Below are 20,070 nucleotides of genomic sequence, written 5' to 3'. Positions count from 1 at the left end.
TATCGGTATAAAGGGCTCTTTAAACCGGTTTCTGTACTCCTCCCTAACGAGAGGAGTAGCGCTAACATTGGTATTACCATATCGGATTAGGGTTAGTGTGGCCGCAGATCGACGGTATTGGCCTCCAGGCGGTATCCCACAGTGCACCACTGACCGCTCTGGACAGCAATCTGAACTCGGATGCAGTGGCCAGGTAGACAGGAAAAGCCCCACAAACTTTTGAATATTTCCTGTTTGCCCAGCGTGGAGCTCCGATCAGCACGTGTGGCGATGCAGTTAAAAATCAAAATAAAGAAAGAGCTCCCGCATGGACCATGCGGACGTGATCGCTGTAAGGGCAGGCAAATCTGTTCTATCAGCGCTCCGTTACAGAAGATGAATTAAAAAACATTTTTAAAAAATCTCCAGACAGACGCCGTAGCAGGGACTCAGCGCACTGCTGCGTGACAAGCGTAACGGAAAGCCAAGGAATCAAATGGACGCTCATGGACTGGAGGACTCAAGCTATCCCACAGTTCCTGCAGTCTCTCTGAAAAGCATTTGCATTCTTGGCTGAGCTCCAAATGCTTCTAGGGTCAAACACAGTGTCCGCGGTGGGTCAGGGCATAGCTTGGCAATTTACGCACCCCCCCACCCACCCCCAGAAGTGAAAGGGAAAACAATCCTCTCTTGACTCCTTTACATGTCACCCTATCTTTACTGAATGCTGCAGATAGACGCGATGCTGCAGCACTGAACACCAACATCCTTGCTCCCCCCCCCCCCCGCCATGGGTGGCTGATGGTGCAAAACAACTGGTACCCGTTCTCATCATCAGCCTATTGGCACATGGGGCAGTGCAAAAGGGCTGGTAACCATGCTGACTAGCATCCGTCAGGTCGATCAAGGGCGCCTGGCCCTAATTTTTCCTGGTAGATGGTGCAGTATGGCTGGTAACCATCGTCATCATAGCAACAGGGGGCTGACAGGGGCAATTGAATCTTTTTTTTACACATGAAGGGTGGGGGCTGACAGAGCTCAGCCCCCACCCTTCATGTGTAAAAAAAAGATTCAATTGCCCCTGGACTAGCAGAGGGATGCTGGGCTCCTCTCCTCCACACTCCTTACTGTCCTGTCTGGACTATCATAGCAGCTGGAGGCTGTCTTCCACTCATTTCTCACTAACAAGTCAGTGTGTCTTATTCCTGCATTCTTTATTACTTCATCACACAAGTGGGGGGACAATGCTACGGTAGCCCAGGAAGGCTGGGGGAAGAACGGAATCAACAGGTGGGGTTGTTGCAGGAGCAACCCCTGTGAATAGCATACAGCTCATAATTTCTGCAGGATCTGACACAGAGCAGCTGTGCTCTCTGATACAGTGGTTCTCTAGTACACTTGCCCATATTCTAGGCAGGACTGATTCTATTTTTAGATACCAAAAAGGAGGGATTGACTCAGGGAGTCATTCCCAATTTTGGCTTTTGCGCCCCTGGCTAAGAGCAGCCAGGGGCACTTATGACAGCAGCAAATGGTGCAAAACGACTGGTAGCCATGATCATCTTTTTACCAATTTATGGATTGGTAGATGGTGCAGTATGGCTGGTAACCATCTCTGCTGTCATGCAAAAGCAAAAGCATGCTGCTGTGTAGCGCTGCTGAATCGCCTCTGTCAGCGGCATCTAGTACACATACGGTGACAGTCACAAAAGGCAAAACAGGCTCCATGATTGCCATGCTATGGCATCTGCCAGGGCAATCCAGGGAAAAAAGCCACGAAATGCTTGTCTGCCGTTGCTTTCCCAGAGGAAGGAGTGACTGACGACATTTACCCAGAACCACCCGCGACAATGACAATGATTTTTGCCTCATCAGGCACTGGGATCTCAACCCGGAAATTCCAAGGGGCGGGGGAGGCTGCGGGAACTATGGGATAGCTACGGAATAGCTACCCACAGTGCAACGCTCCAGAAGTCGATGCTAGCCTCGGACCGTGGACGCACACCACCGATTTAATGTGTTTAGTGTGGCCGCGCGCACTCGATTTTATACAATCTGTTTTACAAAACCGGTTTATGCAAATTCGGAATAGTCCCGTAGTGTAGACGTACCCTGAGTATTGAACAGGCAGTCAGCAAGGGATTCCTAAAGAAAAAGCTTGTCTAATGCAACTGTTTCACTAAGGCTGTGAATTGGAGAGCAGTCCAGCAGGGAGGTAGCTGTGCAACCACATTGTGGTGCTGGGAAATGCTGGGGAGCCGCTGAGAATTAAGTGGTGTCACCAGCAGAATTAGTGCTGAGATATAGTGGCCTCCACAGTGGCCCAGGAAGCTGGGCCAGCAGTAGCTGAGAAAAAACAGGGAATAAGGGATGAAAGGACCCGGACACAAAGTTACTGGAAGGATTGCACAGTCTGTTGCCCACAAGAGTAGAAGCTTCCATATCACATTAAGCTTGTGCAGTTTGTTTTTAATATTTAGAGCTGCCCAATTCAGTACAATGTCACTTAAGCACTGCACAGCAGGCACTAGCAGATTCTGCAAAACATGCAGGAATAAACTGTACACTGTTCAGGAATGGCTGTTGTGTAGAAATCTTTTTTAAAAAACCTAAAGATTTTGTCTTTCATAGTTAGGAACATAGGCATTGCCACAGTGGGTCAGACCTGAGGTCCATCTAGTCCAGTATCTTGTCTCCAGCTGTAGCCAGCACTTGATGCCGCAGAGGATGGTGTAAGAACCCTATCGTAGGTGGATGTGGGATAATCTGCCCCAGTATTAGGTCTCATCCTGGTCTTTAGTATTTAGAGAATGGCTTATACCCTAAAGCATGACATTTTATATCCTTTCAAAAAATTTTATCATTAACTATAATTTTGCTTATTCTTGTTATGTAAATGTCCAATCCTTTTTTGAATATTGCTAAATTCTTAGCCTGAATAACTTCCTGTGGCAATAAATTCCACAGTCTAATTACACATCATGTGAAAAATATTTCTTTAATCAGTTTTGAATTTGTCACCTTTAACTGCATCAAATGTTTCTTTGTCATGTGTTGTGAAAAAGGGAAAATAGAAGCTCTTGATCTCACTTCTCTATAACATTCATTATTTCATATACTTTTATCATGTCCCCACATCCTAATCCTAAATCCTTTATTTTTTTAATAGCTCTTCACATGAGAATTTTTCCATGCTCCTGAATCATCCTTTTCACTGTTCCTCCAACTTATATCCTTTCTGAGATGGGGTGACCGGTACTTCCACACAATATTACACATGAGATAATACAATTCTTTCATATAAAGGCATGACAATTAGGGTGACCAGATGTCCCAATTTTATAGGAACAGTCCCGATTTTGGGGGCTTTTTCTTATATAGGCCACCTCCTATCCCAATTTTTCATACTTGCTGTATGCTCATCCTAATTACAATATTCTCTGTCTTACTGTCTATCCCATCCCACTCCTTATGCCTCTTAAAATCTTATTTGCTTTTTCGATTGCAGCTGCACATTGATGAGCAGAGCTGTCCACAACAATGCTTGGGTCCCTTTCCAGAGTACATACAGTTAATTTGGAACCCTGTAAGGTGTATGGAAGGAAAAATTTAAACAACTCAATCTGCATTTGTTGATACCATTTAATTTGCATTCATGTTGATCATTTACCTAGTTTGTTTAACATAAGAACATAACAAAAGAACGGCCATACTGGGTCAGACCAAAGGTCCATCTAGCCCAGTATCCTGTCTTCCAACACTGGCCAATGCCAGGTGCTCCAGAGGGAATAGACAGGTAATCATCAAGTGATCAATTCCCTGTTGCTCATTCCCAGCTTCTGGCAACAGAGGCTAAGGACACCATCCCTGCCCATCCTGGCTAATAGCCATTGATGGACCTATTCTCCATGAACTTATCTGGTTCTTTTTTTCACAACATCCCCTGGCAAAGAGTTCCACAGGTTGACTATGCATTGTGTGAAGAAATACTTCCTTTTGTTTGTTTTAAACCTGCTGCCTATTCATTTCATTTGGTGACCCCTAGTTCTTGTGTTATGAGAAGGAGTAAATAACACTTCCTTATTTACTTTCTCCACACCAGTCATGATTTTATAGACCTCTATTATATCCCCCCCCCTTAGTCATCTCTTTTACAAGCTGAAAAGTCCCAATTTTATTAATCTCTCCTCATATGGAAGCCATTCCATACCCCTAATCATTTTTGTTGCCCTTTTTTGAACCTTTTCCAATTCCAATATATCTTTTTTGAGACGGGGTGACCACATCTGCATGCAGTATTGAAGATGTGGCGTGACATGGATTTATATAGTGGCAATATGATATTTTGTCTTATTATCTATCCCTTTCTTAATTATTCCCAATATTCTGTTCACTTTTTTGACTGCCGCTGCACATTGAGTGGATGTTTTCAGAGAACTATCCACAATGACTCCAAGATCTCTTTCTTGAACGGTAACAGCTTATTTAGACCCCATCATTTTATAGGTATAGTTCAGATTATGTTTTCTAATGTGCATTACTTTGCATTTATCAACACTGAATTTCATCTGCCATTTTGTTGCCCAGTCACCCAGTTTTGTGAGAACCTTTTGTAGCTCTTTGCAGTCTGCCTGGGACTTAACTATCTTGAATAGTTTTGTATCATGTGCAAATTTTGCCACCTCACTATTTACCCTTTTCCCCAGATCATTTATGAATATGTTGACTAGGACTGGCCCCCCAGTACAGATCCCCTGAGGACACCACTATTTACTTCTCTCCATTCTGAAAACTGACCATTTATTCCGATCCTTTGTTTCCTGTCTTTTAACCAATCCATGAGAGGACCTTTCCTCATATCCCATGACAGCTTACTTTGCTTAAGAGCCTTTGGTGATGGACCTTGTCAAAGACTTTCTGAAAATCTAAGCACACTATATCCACTGGATCCCCCTTGTCTACATGTTTGTTGACCCCCTCAAAGAATTCTAGCGGATTGTACAGGGAAATCATGCCTCACCAAAAACCATGTTGACTGTTCCCCAACAAATGATGTTCATCTATATGTCTGACAATGTTGTTCTTTACTATAGTTTCAACCAGGATCACCTCTGAAGCCCTTTTAAAAAATTGACTTCACATTAGCTATCCTCCAGTCATTTGGTACAGAAGCTGATTTAAACGATAGGTTAAAGACTACAGTTAGTAGTTCTGCAATTTCAAATTTGAGTTCCTTCAGAACTCTTAGGTAAATACCATCTGGTCCTGGTGATGTATTACTGTTTAGTTTATCAATTTGTTCCCAAACCTCCTCCAATGACACCTCAATCTGGGACAGTTCCTCAGATTTGTCACCTAAAAAGAATGGCTCAGGTTTGGGAATCTCCCTCACATCCTCAGCCGTGAAGATTGATGCAAAGAATTCATTTAGTTTCTCTGCAATGGCCTTATCTTCCTTGAGTGCTCCTTCAGCATCTCGATCGTCCAGTGGCCCCACTGGTTGTTTAGCAGGCTTTCTGCTTCTGATGGATTAAAAGAAATTTTTTTGCTATTTTTTTTTAGTCTTTGGCTAGCTGTTCTTCAAATTCTTTTTTGGTCTTTCTAATTATATTTTTACACTTCACTTTCCAGAGCTTATGCTCCTTTCTATTTTCCTCACTAGGATTTAACTTCCACTTTTTAAATGATGCCTTTTTGCCTCTTGCTGCTTCTTTTACTTTGTTGTTTAGCCACAGTGGCACTTTTTTGGTTCTCTCATTATGTTTTTAAGTTTGGGGTATACATTTAAGTTAAGCCTCTTTTATGGTGTCTTTAAAAAGTTTCCATGCAGCTTGCAGGGATTTCACTTTTGGCATTGTACCTTTTAATCTCTGTTTCACTAATCTCCTCATTTTTTGTAGTTGCCCTTTCTGAAATTAAATGTTACAGTATTGGGTTGCTGTGGTGTTTTCCCCGCCACAGGGAGGTTAAATTTATTTATATTATGGTCACTATTACCAAGAGGTCCAGCTATATTCACCTCTTGGACCAGATCCTGTGCTCCACTTAGGACTAAATCAAGAATTACCTCTCCTCTTGTGCGTTCCAGGGCTAGCTGCTCTAAGAAGCAGTCATTTAAGGTGTCAAGAAACTTTCTCTCTGCATGCCATCCTGAGGTGACATATACCCAGTCAATATAGGGATTGTTGAAATCCTCCATTATTACTAAGTTTTTTTATTTTAATAGCCTCTCTAATCTCCCTAAGCATTTCACAGTTACTATCTCCATCCTGGTCAGGTGGTCGGTAATAGATCCCTACTGCTATATTTTTATTATTAGAGCATGGAATGACTATCCATAGAGAGTCTATGGTACACTTTGGTTCATTTAAAATTTTTACTTCATTTGATTCTACACTTTCTTTCACATATAATGCCACTGCCCCACCAGCACGATCTGTTCTGTCCTGCCAATATATTTTGTACCCTGGTATTACTGTGTCCCATTGATTATCGTCATTCAATCAAGTTTCTTTAATGCCTATTATATCAATATCCTCATTTAATACTAGGCACTCTACTTCACCCATCTTATTATTTAGACTTCTGCCACTGTTATATAAGCACTTTAAAAACTTGTCACTTTTTAGCTGTCTGAAATTACATGATGTAATTGAATGGGACTTTTTTCATTTGACTGTTTCTCATCAGATCCTACCTGTATTTTATCATCTTCCATCCTCTCCTCTTTATTAGGACATAGAGAATCTCCATGAATAGATTTTCCCCTAAGGTATGTCTCTGTTCAAACTACATGCTCCTGTCTGCTTTCCCCCAGCCCTTAGTTTAAAAACTGCTCTATGACCTTTTTAATTTTAAGTGCCAGCAATCTGGTTCCATTCTGGTTTAGGTGGAGCCCATCCTTCCTGTATAGGCTTCTCCTTTCCCAAAAATTTCCCCAGTTTCTAATAAATCTAAACCCCTCCTCCCTACACCATCATCTCATCTGTACATTGAGACCCTGCAATTTTGCCTGTCTACCTGGCCCTGCACGTAGACTGGAAGCATTTAAGAGAACGCCACCATGGAGGTCTTGGACTTCAATCTCTTACCTAGCAACTTAAATTTGGCCTCTAGGACCTCTCTCATAGCTTTCCCTACATGTACCATGGCACCGACTCCTCCTCAGCACTACACATAAGGCTATGTAGATATCTTGAGAGAGCCACAAACTTTGCAGCAAGCAGGCAAGACACCATGCAGTTTTTCCAGTCATCGCAAACCCAGCTATCTATGTTTCTAATGGTCAAATTGCCCATTGCTAATACCTGTCTCTTCTAATAACCAGAATTCCCTCTCCCAGAGAGGTATCCTCAGTGCAAGAGGATACCACACCATCATCTGGAAGGAGAGTCCCAACTATGGGATTGTTTCCCTCTGCTCCAGTTGGATGTTCTCCTTCCCTGAGACTTTCGTCCTCCTCAACAACATAGAAGCTGTCAGACTGGGGGTGGGACCATTCTACTGTGTCCAAGAAAGACTCATCTATGTACCTCTCTGTCTCCTTTAGCTCCTCCAGTTCAGCCACTCTGGTCTCCAAAGCCTATACATGGTCTCTTAGGGCCAGGAGCTCTTTGCACTGAACACACACATACACCACCTGCCCATAGGGCAGCTAATCATACATGCTGCATTGGGTGCAATAAACTGGATAGCCCTCACTATGTTGCTGGACTTCTGCCTGCATTCCTTTTTACTCCTGAAGTTAGGTCCTTTGTTGATGTTTTGTTTTTATCAGGGTTTTTTTTTGGCTTTAAGTTTAAAGAATGTATCTAGCCCCCCTCACACTCCACCCTCTCACACCTCCCCTGTTAGCCGCTCCTGTTCACTCTCTCTAGTTCCTCACAAGTCCCCTCTGGGCATCACTCACCTAAATAACTTTGTATCATCTGCAAATGTTGCTACTTCATTATTCATGCCCTTTTCAGATAATTAGTACATATATTAAATAACACTGGACCTAGTACTAAACCTTGAGGCACTTTTGCTATGATGAAAATTGACCATTTAATCTGAAAATTGACAATTTAATTTTTCTCTTTGTTTTGTCTCCTAGTCAGTTCTTGATCCATGAAAATACTTTGCCTCTCACCCCATGACTCTTTAGCTTCTTAGTGGGCTTTTGTGCTAGACCTTGTCAAAGACCTTTTTATGTCTAAAATTATGTCAACCAGTTCTCATAGATTCCAAGCCCAGAAGGGACCATTGTGGTCATGTAATCTGACCTCCTGCATAATGCAGACCATAGAACTTCCCTGAATTAATTCCTGTTTGAACTAGAGTATATCTTTTAGAAAAGGTCCAATCTTGATTTTAAAAACTGCCAGTGATAGAGAACCCACTACAATCATAGACTCATAGAAGATTAGGGGTGGAAGAGACCTCCGGAGGTCATCTAGTCCAACCCCCTGCTCAAAGCAGGACCAATTCCCAACTAAATCATCCCAGCCAGGGCTTTTTCAAGCCTGACCTTAAAAACCTCTAAGGAAGGAGATTCCACCACCTCCCTAGGTAACCCATTCCAGTGCTTCACCACCCTCCTAGTTAAAAAGTTTTTCCTAATATCCATCCTAAACCTCCCCCACTGCAACTAGAGACCATTACTCCTTGTTCTGTCATCGGGTACCACTGAGAACAGTCTAGACCTTTCAGGTAGTTGAAAGCAGCTATCAAATCCCCCTTCATTCTTCTCTTCTGCAGACTAAACAATCCCAGTTCCCTCAGCCTCTCCTCGTAAGTCATGTGCTCCAGCCCCCTAATCATTTTTGTTGCCCTCTGCTGGACTCTTCAGTATTTCGACATCCTTCTTGAAGTAGGGAATAATCACTTCCCTCAATCTGCTGGCAATGCTCCTACTAATGCAGCCCAATATGCCATTAGCCTTCTTGGCAAGAAGGACACACTCTTGACTCATGCTAGCTGCAACTCCAATTGAGCTTTGGCCTTCCTGATTACACCCCTGCATGCTCAAGCAATATTTTTATACTCCTCCCTAGTCATCTGTCCAAGTTTCCACTTCTTGTAGGCTTCCTTGTTGTGTTTAAGTTCACCGAAGATTTCTCTGTTAAGCTAAACCAGTCACCTGCCATATTTGCTATTCTTTCTGCACATCAGGATGGTTTGTTCCTGCACCCAAAATAAGGCTTCTTTACAATACAGCCAGCTCTCCTGGACTCCTTTCCCCCTCATGTTATTCTCCGAGGGGATCCTGCAAATCAGTTCCCTGATGGAGTCAAAATCTGCTTTTCTGAAGTCCAGGGTCCGTATTCTGCTGCTCTCCTTTCTTCCTTGTGTCAGGATCCTGAACTCGACCATCTCATGGTCACTGCTGCCCAGGCTGTGACCCACTTCTACTTCCCCTACCAATTCTTCCCTATTTGTGAGCAGCAGGTCAAGAGGAGCATGGCCTCTAGTTGGTTCCTCCAGCACTTGCACCAGGAAATTGTCCCCTACACTTTCCAAAAACTTCCGGGATTGAGCAATCCAGAACCAGGGCCTGTGATCTAGAAACTTCTGTTAGTGGTCCGAAGAAAGCCTTGTCTACCTCATCCTCTTGGTCTGGTGGTCTATAGCAGACACCCACCACAACATCGCCTTTGTTGCTCTCAATGAACTCTAAACTCAACTCAAAGACACTTATGCTTTTCTCCAGTTTTCTACTGGCGCTCTGACCAATCATACTGCTCTCTTACATACAGAGCAACAATTCTGGGTAAATTCTTCCAGTGGTCAGTTACTCTAAAAATCTGTGCTTATTTCCAGTCTAAATGTGTCTAACTTCAGCTAATATCAACTATTCTGAGATTTCTGTTCCCCATGTAAGTATTTTTAGACAGTGATCAAGGCTTCTTTACTACTACTTTACTGGCACATTCAATATTTCTAAGAGAATAGCAAGACACAATTTACCTTTAACTGTGCTGGTTAGATGTGTTTATATCACAATCTTCCAAGAATTGTTGTTGTTCTGTTTCAACCAATTTGACTAGTAAGCCTTACATATGTATCTGGCTATATTTCCTCAGATCATCCCTAGAACCTCTTTAAAACATAGTTGCAACATTTACTACCCTCAAATATTCTATAACTGTGGTTGTTTTTAATGAGATTGCATATTTTTGTTAGCAGCTCAGCCATTTCATATTTAAGCTTCTTCAGAAGAAGATGTGTGTCCCTGTGAGTGCTCCACTGTAGATGTATCTGCGCCTCTGTGCCGCTAATCAGAGATTTTAGGTAGCAGTGTCCATTTGGCCTGCATATGTGCTCTCCCCAGGGCCGGCTCCAGGGGTTTTGCCACCCCAAGCAGATCGCGATCTGCGGCAATTCGGCGGGAGGTGCTTCGCTCCGAGCAGGAGTGAGGGACCCTCTGCCGAATTGCCGCCGAATATCTTAAAGTGCCGCCTCCCTCCGGAGTTGCTGCCCCAAGCACCTGCTTGGTAAACTGGTGCCTGGAGCCGGCCCTGGCTCTCCCTCCCTTGTGGTTTGCCTCAAGGCTATCTAGTGCCATTCAGGCAAACTGCTCCCAGTTTCTTCTCTACCACAAAGCCCATATTGGGAACTCTGAAGTAGAGGGGAGGCGGGTGGGTTGTGGAGCACCCATAGGGACACATATCTCAAAAAATCATAGTTACTATACAGGATGAGTAACTTCCACTTCTTCTTCAAGCAGTGTCCCTATGGGTGCTCCACTGTAGGTGACTGTAGGGGACATCAGTATCCCCGATGAAGCCCTGGGGCTTCAGGGTGGAGTCTGTTATTAAAGAGAGTAATGTGGAGCCAAAGATGGCATCGGAGGCTGAGTCTCCAGTGATCACATAGTGCTCTGCAAAAGTATGGGTTGAGGCCCAAGTTACAGCTCTGCAAGTTTTCGAGATGGGGACATCCTTAAGGTAGAAATTGACTGAGGTAGAAACTGACCTAGTAGAGTGTGTGCAGAGTCTGGATGGAGGCAAGAGCTTGAGCCCCTGGCACAGTGAGTAATGTAACTGGAGACCCATTTGGAAATTTTTGAACCGATATTGTGGAACCTTTGGATCTTTCTGTAGCCAGTGATTTTAGTTTATTATCCATTTACTGTATGATGTAAAGATTAATCAATATGTATTATTACATATATTCATTGTATGTTAATTAGAATTAATTTGTAGGATTATAAAAGTATAAGATTGATCAGTATTTATCAGAACCAAGCTAAATTCCCTCTAAGCTGCATGGCCGCGCAGCAGCCTATTAAGTACCGTGCAGGCGCTCAGGGCTGCAGTGGGGAGAGATGCCTTCCCCCAGCCCTGTACCTGCTGCAGCACCCCTCCCCCGGCCCTGATAGTACCGGACATATAATGCCACTGGGCCCACACTCAGCAGAGGCCCTGCAGCCTGGCCCGGTGCTTCACTTCACTGGGCTCCTCTCTGGACCCTGCTCCATGCTCCTATGGGCCCGCCGTCCCAGGGCTTCTCTTAACCTCCCTCCGCCCGCTCCTCTCTCTGCCTCTGCCCTCCATCACCAGCAGGCTGCCTGCCTCGGGTGGAGAGGGAGGGCGAAAAGGAGCCCACATCTGCTGCCCCTGGGGAGCCCGAAGCAGCAGACCCTCACTGGCGACCCAGACTGTGGACGGACCTGCCGCGGCCCAGAGGGAGAGGTGCCCCGGCCCCAACCCAGCCCCCCTCCTAGACTTTCCACAGATGGGGGGAGAGGCCCTCCAGCCCAGCACCCCTGGTCCCTGGACCTGCCGTGGATGAGGGGAGAGGTGACCCTCCTCTGGCCCCAACCCAGCCTAGCCCCCAGTCCCTGGACCTGCTGCTGACAGGGAAGAGGCGCCCCAGCCCAGCCCAGCCCAGGAGCTGTCAGGGCAGGCTGCACCCCAAACCCCTCATCCCAGTCTGAACTCCCAGAAGGAGCCCTCACCCCCTCCTGAACCCCAACCCTCTGCCCCAGCCCTGAGCCCCCTCCCACACTCCGAACCCCTCAGTCCCACCCCCACCTCATGAATTTTGTTATGTGCACCAATATGGAGGTTATGTGCACCAATTTTTTCTCCACATGTATGGGAAAAATTAGAGGGAACACTGGAACCAAATATTTGACATGAGTAAGACAAGCTGAAACAACCTGTAGGCTGTCCGTACGGTCCATGCTGGAGCTCTTTTTGGATTTGGGACTGCATCTCCACCCGTGCTGATCAGAGCTCCACGCTGGGCAAACAGGAAATGAAATTCAAAAGTTTGCGGGGTTTTTCCTGTCTACCTGGCCAGTGCATCCGAGTTCAGATTGCTTTCCAGAGCAGTCACAATGGTGCACTGTGGGATACTGCCCGGAGGCCAATACCGTCGATTTGCGGCCACACTAACCCTAATACAACATGGCAATACTGATTTCAGCGCTACTCCTCTCGTTGGGGAGGAGTACAGAAATCGGTTTAAAGAGCCCTTTATATTGATATAAAGGGCCTCATTGTGTAGACGGGTGCAGGGTTAAATTGGTTTAATGCTGCTAAATTCGGTTTAAATGCGTAGTGTAGACCAGGCCTGAGAGAGTGTGCTGCTGGAGGACTAAGGAGTACAAGCGTTATCAGACACCAGGAGGAAGGTCCTGTGGTGAGGATAAAGAAGGTGTTTGGAGGAGGCCATGGGGAAGTAGCCCAGGGAGTTGTAGCTGTCATGCAGCTGTTACAGGAGGCACTATAGACAGCTGCGATCCACAGGGCCCTGGGCTGGAACCCGGAGTAGAAGGCGGGCCCGGGTTCCCCCCAAACCTCCCAACTCCTGGTCAGACACAGGAGGAGTTGATCCAGACTGTGGGGAAGATCACTGAGGTGAGCAAATCTGCCAATAAGCGCAGGACGCACTAAGGTAGAGGAGGAACTTTGTCACACTGACACTGTTGGCTGTCATGTTCTGTATGCCTGGTAGGTAGACAGCTTAGATGAGTTTGAGTGCTTCTGTACAGGGGGAGAGAGATCCGAAGCCTCCTTGGCGATTTATGTAAAACATACAGGTCATATTGTCTGTCATGACCTTTGTATGGGTGTTCTTGATGAATGGGAGAAAGTGTGCACAGGCATTCCAGACAACTCTTAATGCTCCCAGCCTATTAGGGAGGCATCCTTCATCAGAGTTGGTGATGGTTGTACGAACGGAACACCTGCTCAGACATTGGATGGGTCTTTCCACTAGTCCAGGGAGTGCTTTGCAGTGTAGGGCAATGATAGTGGTTTGCTTAGTCTGTCCTTGTTTGGGGAATAGACAGATTGGAGCCACATCTGTAGACACCTCATGAACAACTGAGCATGTGGCGTGATGAAGGTGCATGCTGCCTTATGACCAAGCAGCTGTAGACAATTCCTAGCCAATGTTTGTGGACTGGCCTGGACTGTCTTGATGAGACTTGTGAGGGTGCTGAACCTGTATAGCAGGAGGAATGCTCTCATTTGTACTGTGTCAAGTTCAGCACCAATAAACTCCAGTCGCTGTACTTGGGTGAGTGCTGATTTCTGGGTGTTGAGCTGTAGGCCCAATTGCGAAAATGTGCGCATGGTCATCTGAGTGGCTTGTATGGCATCCTTAAATGAGGGATCCCTGAGGAGGCAGTCGTCAAGGTATGGGTATATAACAATGCCTAATGTTCACAGGTGTGCTGCTATGACAGAGAGAACCTTGGAGAATACCCTGGGTGCAGATGAGAAGCCGAATGGGAGCACCCTGTATTAATAATGGCTCTGGCCAAAGGTGAACCGTAGGAACTTCCTGTGTGACAGCTGTATCGAGATGTGGAAGTAGGCATCTTATAGGTCCAAGGCTAGAAACCAATCTCCTTGCATTATAGCTGCGCCTTCACATATCTGTTTAATGCCCTTAGATCTAGAAAGGGCCTCCAACCTCCCTTCGTCTTGGGGATCAGGAAATAGTGGGAGTAAAACCCCTTGCCTCTGAGTTGCATCAGGACTGATTCTCTGGCCCCTAAAAATAACATATGATCTGTTTTCTGGAAAAGTAGGTTCTCATGAGAAGAGTCCCTAAAAAGGAACAAGGAAGGAGGGTGGCTATGGGGGAGGGATGTGAATTGAATGGCATAACCATTCAAAATAATCTTCAAGACCCATCTGTCAGAGGTGATATTCTGCCAACCGCTGAGAAAGATGGTCAGGTGACGTCCGAAGGGCCATGACAGGTGCATAGAGGGCAGCTAATGTTCCAAAGAACTGCTGTTTGAGACCATGACAAACCTGTCAAAGGTGCTTAGGGAAGGAGGGCTGGGAGGTCATGGACTGGGGGAGAGGGGGGGCTAATTGCTTCCATTTTTTTACCTTGGATCATTGTGGCTCGTAAGAGCGGTGTGATGGTGGGTACTGAGGTGGTCATGAACTGTGCTGTGGTTGAGAGCCATATTTTTCTCTTTTGTCCAGCAGCATAGATGTCCAGGGATCATAGCATGCCTGGGAATCCTTCAGAGTATGAAGATAGGTGTCAGTCTTATCAGTGAAGAGCTTTGGGGCCTTTGAACAGGAGATTCTCAACCATTGGCTGTACTTTTTTGGGCAACTTGGAAAGCTGTAATCAGGAGGCCATCTCATTACCACTGCTGTGGAGACTGAGTGGGCTGTTGTATCTGCTGTGTCCAATGCCATCTGTAGTGCAGTTCTGGCTACTAACTGGCCCTCTTTGGAAATGGCCTGAAACTCTTCTTTTTGCATCTCTGGTAGATATTCAATAAACACACTGAGTTTTCCACAATTAATACATGCATTTTTTTCTTTTTTGTTTATTGTTTGTAACTGAGAAAAACAGAAAGTCTAGACTACTATATGCCCCTGTGGGGGTGACACCCCCCCCCCCCAGAAGGGGGTGGGGGAACCTTTAAAAATCCCAACAGGGTAAATAGAAACTCTAACTATTAAAGACAATAAAATGACTAAAAATAACTACTACTTAAACTAATGATGCAGAGAAGGAAGAGACAACTTCTCGCTCCATTTGAGGCCAAAGGCGGTTGAGAAGGAACTGGGGGCGATTCACATGCGCAGCACTAGATAGACTCAAGGCAAACAACAGGTGAGGGAGAGTGCATGTGCGGGCCGAATGGACACTGCTACCTAAAATCTCTGATTAGAGGCTCAGGGCACAGATACACCCACAGTGGAACACCCATAGGGACTCTACTCAAAGAAGAAGTCTTTTGAATATGAATCTAGGCCTGGTGACTTTATAAATTATCAATTTGCTCCAGGACCATCATCTTCTGACACCTCAATTGCTGCTATCATCTCATCATTATTACCAGAAATAATTAACTAAATCAGAAAGTTAAGAAGTAAAGAAGTCTAAGTGTATTTACAATGAATCAATACTTTAAAATACAAGTATATTTCCACTGATGGTTTAGCATAACCGTAGGCACCACACTTAAGATTCACATGAACCAATTATTGCATATTTGCATTACACTGTCTGATACTCATTTTAAAAAACTAGGAATTCATGTGCAGAATACTCTACCCTTGAACACTGGCTAAGTATATTATTCTCTTGCAACCCTTCTGAAAATTATTTAGTTTTTGTTTTAGGTGTGTAGTCAGTTATCAGTTACGGATTACTATTACCTGTTGGCAGAAAAGCTGAGTAGCTGTAATCTACAGTATAAATCAAGAACATTAAATCTTAACAGATATTTTTCTCTGTTCGTTGAGAGAGTTTTTAAAAAAAGATTATATTACAAAGGCTAAATTACGTTTGTGTAATTCCTGTGAATTCCATTAGAGAGTAGACATGCACTGGGATATAGTAAGATTGCAGCTATGGTCTTCATTCATTCCTGCATAGTTTCTACAACACTTAAGCCTATGTTTATTTCATACCTGTCTATCCCATAAATGTAGACGACTGAAAACATCTCGCAAAAAGCAATTATCAGCAAGGGAATGGATCCAGCAAAACTGTCAAATAGTGCCAGCCAGTAGTTACCAGAATTCAGCACAAAAATAAAGGCAAGCAAATAAGACCCTGCACAAATCAAACCTGTAAATAAAGAGCAAAGTCAAATATTTTAAGCATAGAGTAAAGCATAAAAACTAATCAGAAATGTTCACTTCTAACTAATTTTAAGACTGAAGACAATTCCAAATTTCTTTAAAGATAATAGATACTGAAGAGCCATACAATACCTACCTGTAACAAGTTCCTTAGGCCATTTTTTAGGTACGATATTAAGATCTTGCAAAGGTACAAGAACACCTTCCATGTTTCCAAACATAGATGACAAGCCTAAGCAGAACAGCATGATAAAGAAGAGAATAGACCACAAAGGTGAGACAGGCATTTTGGTGATAGCTTCAGTGAAGACTATAAAAGCCAAGCCAGTTCCTTCAACTCCCTGTAGAGAAATGACAGCAGACTCAAAATTTAGAAGCAACAGATACTATTTAGCATTTAAAAATACTTCCATGTATACTGTAGATGGTAATGAATTATACTGTACTATAGTTATACTTTTCTATTTATTTTCATAAATCAACCCTAATTCTGCATTATGTTTACTGTAACATATATAAAGTCTGTTACTGAGATAACATTTCCAGAATGGACAATAACATAAAATATAATCAAACTATGTAACCAATTTTTTCCCTATAGTTTCCTCCTTATCACTGTCCCACAATTGTGCCGTGAATAGAATGCTCACTGAAAACACTGGGAGTTCTGGTCGAAAAGGACTTTGGTAATAAGCCACTGTGCAGATGAAGGCATTATATCAGATTATAACAAGCCCAACAAGCTAATTTAGTTGGAGGCAGTCTTTAGAGGTACTCTTTTTGTGAACTCACTTTTTCATAGAACAACACCAATCCTAAACAGAGCATCACTATAACTAGAAGTGCAGTTTACACATTGCAATTCAGTAAGACAGTTTGAATTATGCTCTGAAACCACTTCTATTTCATGGGCAATAAACCCAAATACAAACTTTTAAAAATATCCACAGTTTTTAAATATATGTTAAATGTTATTTAGTTTGCAAAGTCAAGCACTCAAAAGCCTGAAAATACCAGATTTACAAATCCAAGAGCAATCTTGATTTCCCCAATTTGTGCAGCCATCCTGTGCACTGAATAAGGAAAATATAGTATGTGAAAATCCTGTCAAAAATATAGTATGTGATCATGAAATTAAAGACAGTATCCTAATGCATATATACAAAGGGTCTAAATTAAGATGTCCAGAGAACTGTAAATCTGACATTCCCTAACTTTTGAGTGCTTGTCTTTTGCAACCTAAATAATTACCTCAAAGTTTTTTTCATATGTATTTTCCTAACTTTTCTAAAAGAGAAAGGTAAAAATAAAATTCTGTTATATACAACTGTAACAACCCCTTCCCACCAACCAATCATAAGCAGGGTTTGAAACCTAAACCTTTAGCATGTTATCAGTGTCTGCAACTAACTGAATTACAGGGTTAGCTGGCAGCAGGAGAAGGTTGTTGTCCCAGAGTGGGGCTGGATGGGTCCAGGGTTGGCTGTGGTTGGTTGGAGTGGGGAACTTGGCCCAATTCTCTCTCCTCACCTTGGGAGCTGAGGGAAATCCTTCCCCACATTGTTCCCCAGAGGGAGACATGGGCCATGTTTTGGGTCCAGGCTGGGAATCCAGCCTTTCTTTCTTTTCTCCCACTATTGCTACTCCGGCAGCTCATAGGCTTTTCAAGTGTGGTGTTGTCTGCCACCACTTTAACAGTACAGTGAACCTGGACTTAGAATATTTGTGTGTTTAGTTATTATTCTGGCTGGCTGCTAAAAGTTTCCTGAGGAATGAAAGTGAGAGGAGGGAAATGTCAATGTTTAACAGTTTATAGCTCAGCAAAAGCTGAATAGATTTTCTTGAGCCAAAGAAAAAGCACTTCCCTAGTCCAAGGGCATTCCTTCTACCAAATATCAAAAGCATGCTGTAAACGGAATAGATGTAAAAGCATCTCATAGAAAAGGTTGCACGAATCCTTTATAATGGAAAGCATTAAGAAACTTAAATATCAGGGTTGTTACCAGCTCACCTATAGTGTCAACTTACGTCAGTTAAGAAACTTTCGAGGTTACAGGTCTCAAACTTAAGGCCTACAAAAGTCCCTGGATCAGTCATGTTATACCACTTCTGCATCTGTTCAAAGTTTTCCTGGGTTACATTACCTTCTGGCAAATCGAAAGCATTTGTCAGGGTAAGAATATTTCTGTAAAAGTGAAATATAAATAATTGGAAATTAATGTTTGTATATAAGCAACCTAGATTTCATATTCATCATCAAATAAATTATCATTAATTCCATGTCTCATAGTCATAAAGAAGACACAATAAAGAAAGGTGTTGTATCTGTCTAGTTGTCTGTGTACAGGACTGAGAGCCAGGAAGCTCACTGAGTTTTGCAGGTACAAATGCTAATGTGGGGGCCCCTACTATGTGTCACTATGAAAGGGTCAGCCCAACCCACAGTGATTGAGTAGGAAGGGGATAGGCAGAGAAGACAGCTGACCCCTCTGCTCTCAGAGCCCTAGCTGGCTAGAGGACAAGGAGGAAATCCCACTCCTGGCTTCGGCTACCAGCTCTTCTTTCACTGGAGAAGGGGAATGCTGTTCCAGAGCAGTCCTGCCCATCTGGGTACAGGCTACAGGCCACCTGACTGGCTCTGGAGTAAACTGGCTGCCAGAGTGCAAAGAAAAGCCCTCATAAGTCAAAAAGAGAGCACATGCTGCTACTGGGAGGGGCAGGCCTAAATGCAGCCTGAACCCAGGGCTAGGGAACTGATCCAGGGAACAGGGTGTATGCAACCCACATCCAGCACTGAATCATCCATTGTATTCCATGCCTCAGTTCAGGAGACATTATGGAAAAAAATCTGCTGGTTTTGTATAAACCAATGAATGAGATCTTTAATGAAATGAAGGACACAGACATTATCAAAGAAAGTTACAGCACTTGGGCAGCCCCCATCATCCTGGTCATGAGAAAGCATGAAAATCCAATTCTGCGTGGACTATTGGAAACTCAACCAATTTACACGTAAAGATGCACATCCCCTTCCTCAACGAAGCTGCTCTTCAATCTGCCTCCCTAATGATATGGCTAGCAGATGTTGGCAGATACAGATGGCCTTAGAGCAGTGGTCTCCAAACTTTTTTGATCGTGCACCCCATCAGTAAAAAATTTTTGAGCACGCACCCCCTGCTCCCGGCCGAACTTTCCAGGGAAGGAAAAAAAAAGCCGCTCGGACTCCTGGCCGAACTGCCGAGGGAGGGGGAAAAAAAAGTGGCGCTGCTCCAGCGGTGCTCCTCCTGCCACGCACCCTGAAGGATCCTCTTGTTTAGTTTAAAAATAAAACAGAAAAATCTTAAGAATTTATGATGGCTTTTTATAAGTTCTTAAATTTATCTAATTAATTTTAATCAAAATTGAATACAAAACTATCATACTGATGTTTATTGAGGATTAGATACTGATCCCCTTACTCAGCTCTTATGTTTTGTAGCATCACTGATTGCAATGGGACTGTTCTTAGAGAAAGGTGATAAGCAACAGAGATTTTTAAGGTCAGGCTTGACAAAGCCCTGGCTGGGATAATTTAGTTGGGGATTGGTCCTGCTTTGAGAAGGGGGTTGGACTAGATGACCTCCTGAGGTCCCTTCCAACCCTGATATTCTATGATTCTATGAGTGAGGGTGTCAAAATTAGGACACACTAGCTTTTGTTTTAACCATATCATTAACAAAAGGACAACAGAACAGATTTATGATGAATAGTTTACTTCTGAAATTCACCATTTTGTACTATCAAGTAGAATTGTATTCTTAGAAGCTGTTTTCCTTTCTCAGGTATTTCCTTTATGGGGTTTGAATCAAAATATACTGCATGATGTGGCAATAAATTGTCAGCACTGCAGAAATGTAGTCCAAATGTAGCCGAACTGCTGAGGGAGGGGAAAAAAAATGCTGCTCGGACTCCCGGCCAAACTGCCAAAAGAAAAAAAAAGTGGGGCTCCTCCTGCCGTGCATCCCGAAGGATCCTCTTGCACACCCCCTGG

The 20,070-nt window shown here is 43.8% G+C and overlaps 1 protein-coding gene and 1 long non-coding RNA gene across 2 annotated transcripts in view; one reads left to right on the top strand and one right to left on the bottom strand.

The window, feature by feature from the left end:
• The window catches only part of LOC123364721, a 78,493-nt gene extending 63,831 nt beyond the window's left edge, over positions 1-14,662 (top strand). The window contains exon 3 of the long non-coding RNA XR_006577242.1: positions 14,421-14,662. This is a non-coding gene — a long non-coding RNA (uncharacterized LOC123364721). The remainder of the gene's footprint in view (positions 1-14,420) is intronic.
• The window catches only part of SLC6A19 (solute carrier family 6 member 19), an 82,960-nt gene that overhangs the window by 12,021 nt on the left and 50,869 nt on the right, over positions 1-20,070 (bottom strand). Inside the window, exons 8-10 of the mRNA XM_045007053.1 lie at positions 18,069-18,225; positions 16,177-16,381; positions 15,867-16,026 (exon numbers count right to left, since the gene is read on the bottom strand). Coding sequence (XP_044862988.1) covers positions 15,867-16,026; positions 16,177-16,381; positions 18,069-18,225 — 522 coding nt within the window. The remainder of the gene's footprint in view (positions 1-15,866; positions 16,027-16,176; positions 16,382-18,068; positions 18,226-20,070) is intronic.

Source organism: Mauremys mutica, chromosome 2, assembly GCF_020497125.1.
Source record: "Mauremys mutica isolate MM-2020 ecotype Southern chromosome 2, ASM2049712v1, whole genome shotgun sequence".
NCBI classification, from domain to species: domain Eukaryota; kingdom Metazoa; phylum Chordata; order Testudines; family Geoemydidae; genus Mauremys; species Mauremys mutica.
Note: the sequence above shows the minus strand (reverse complement) of the source record. Positions and strands in the feature narration are given on the sequence as shown.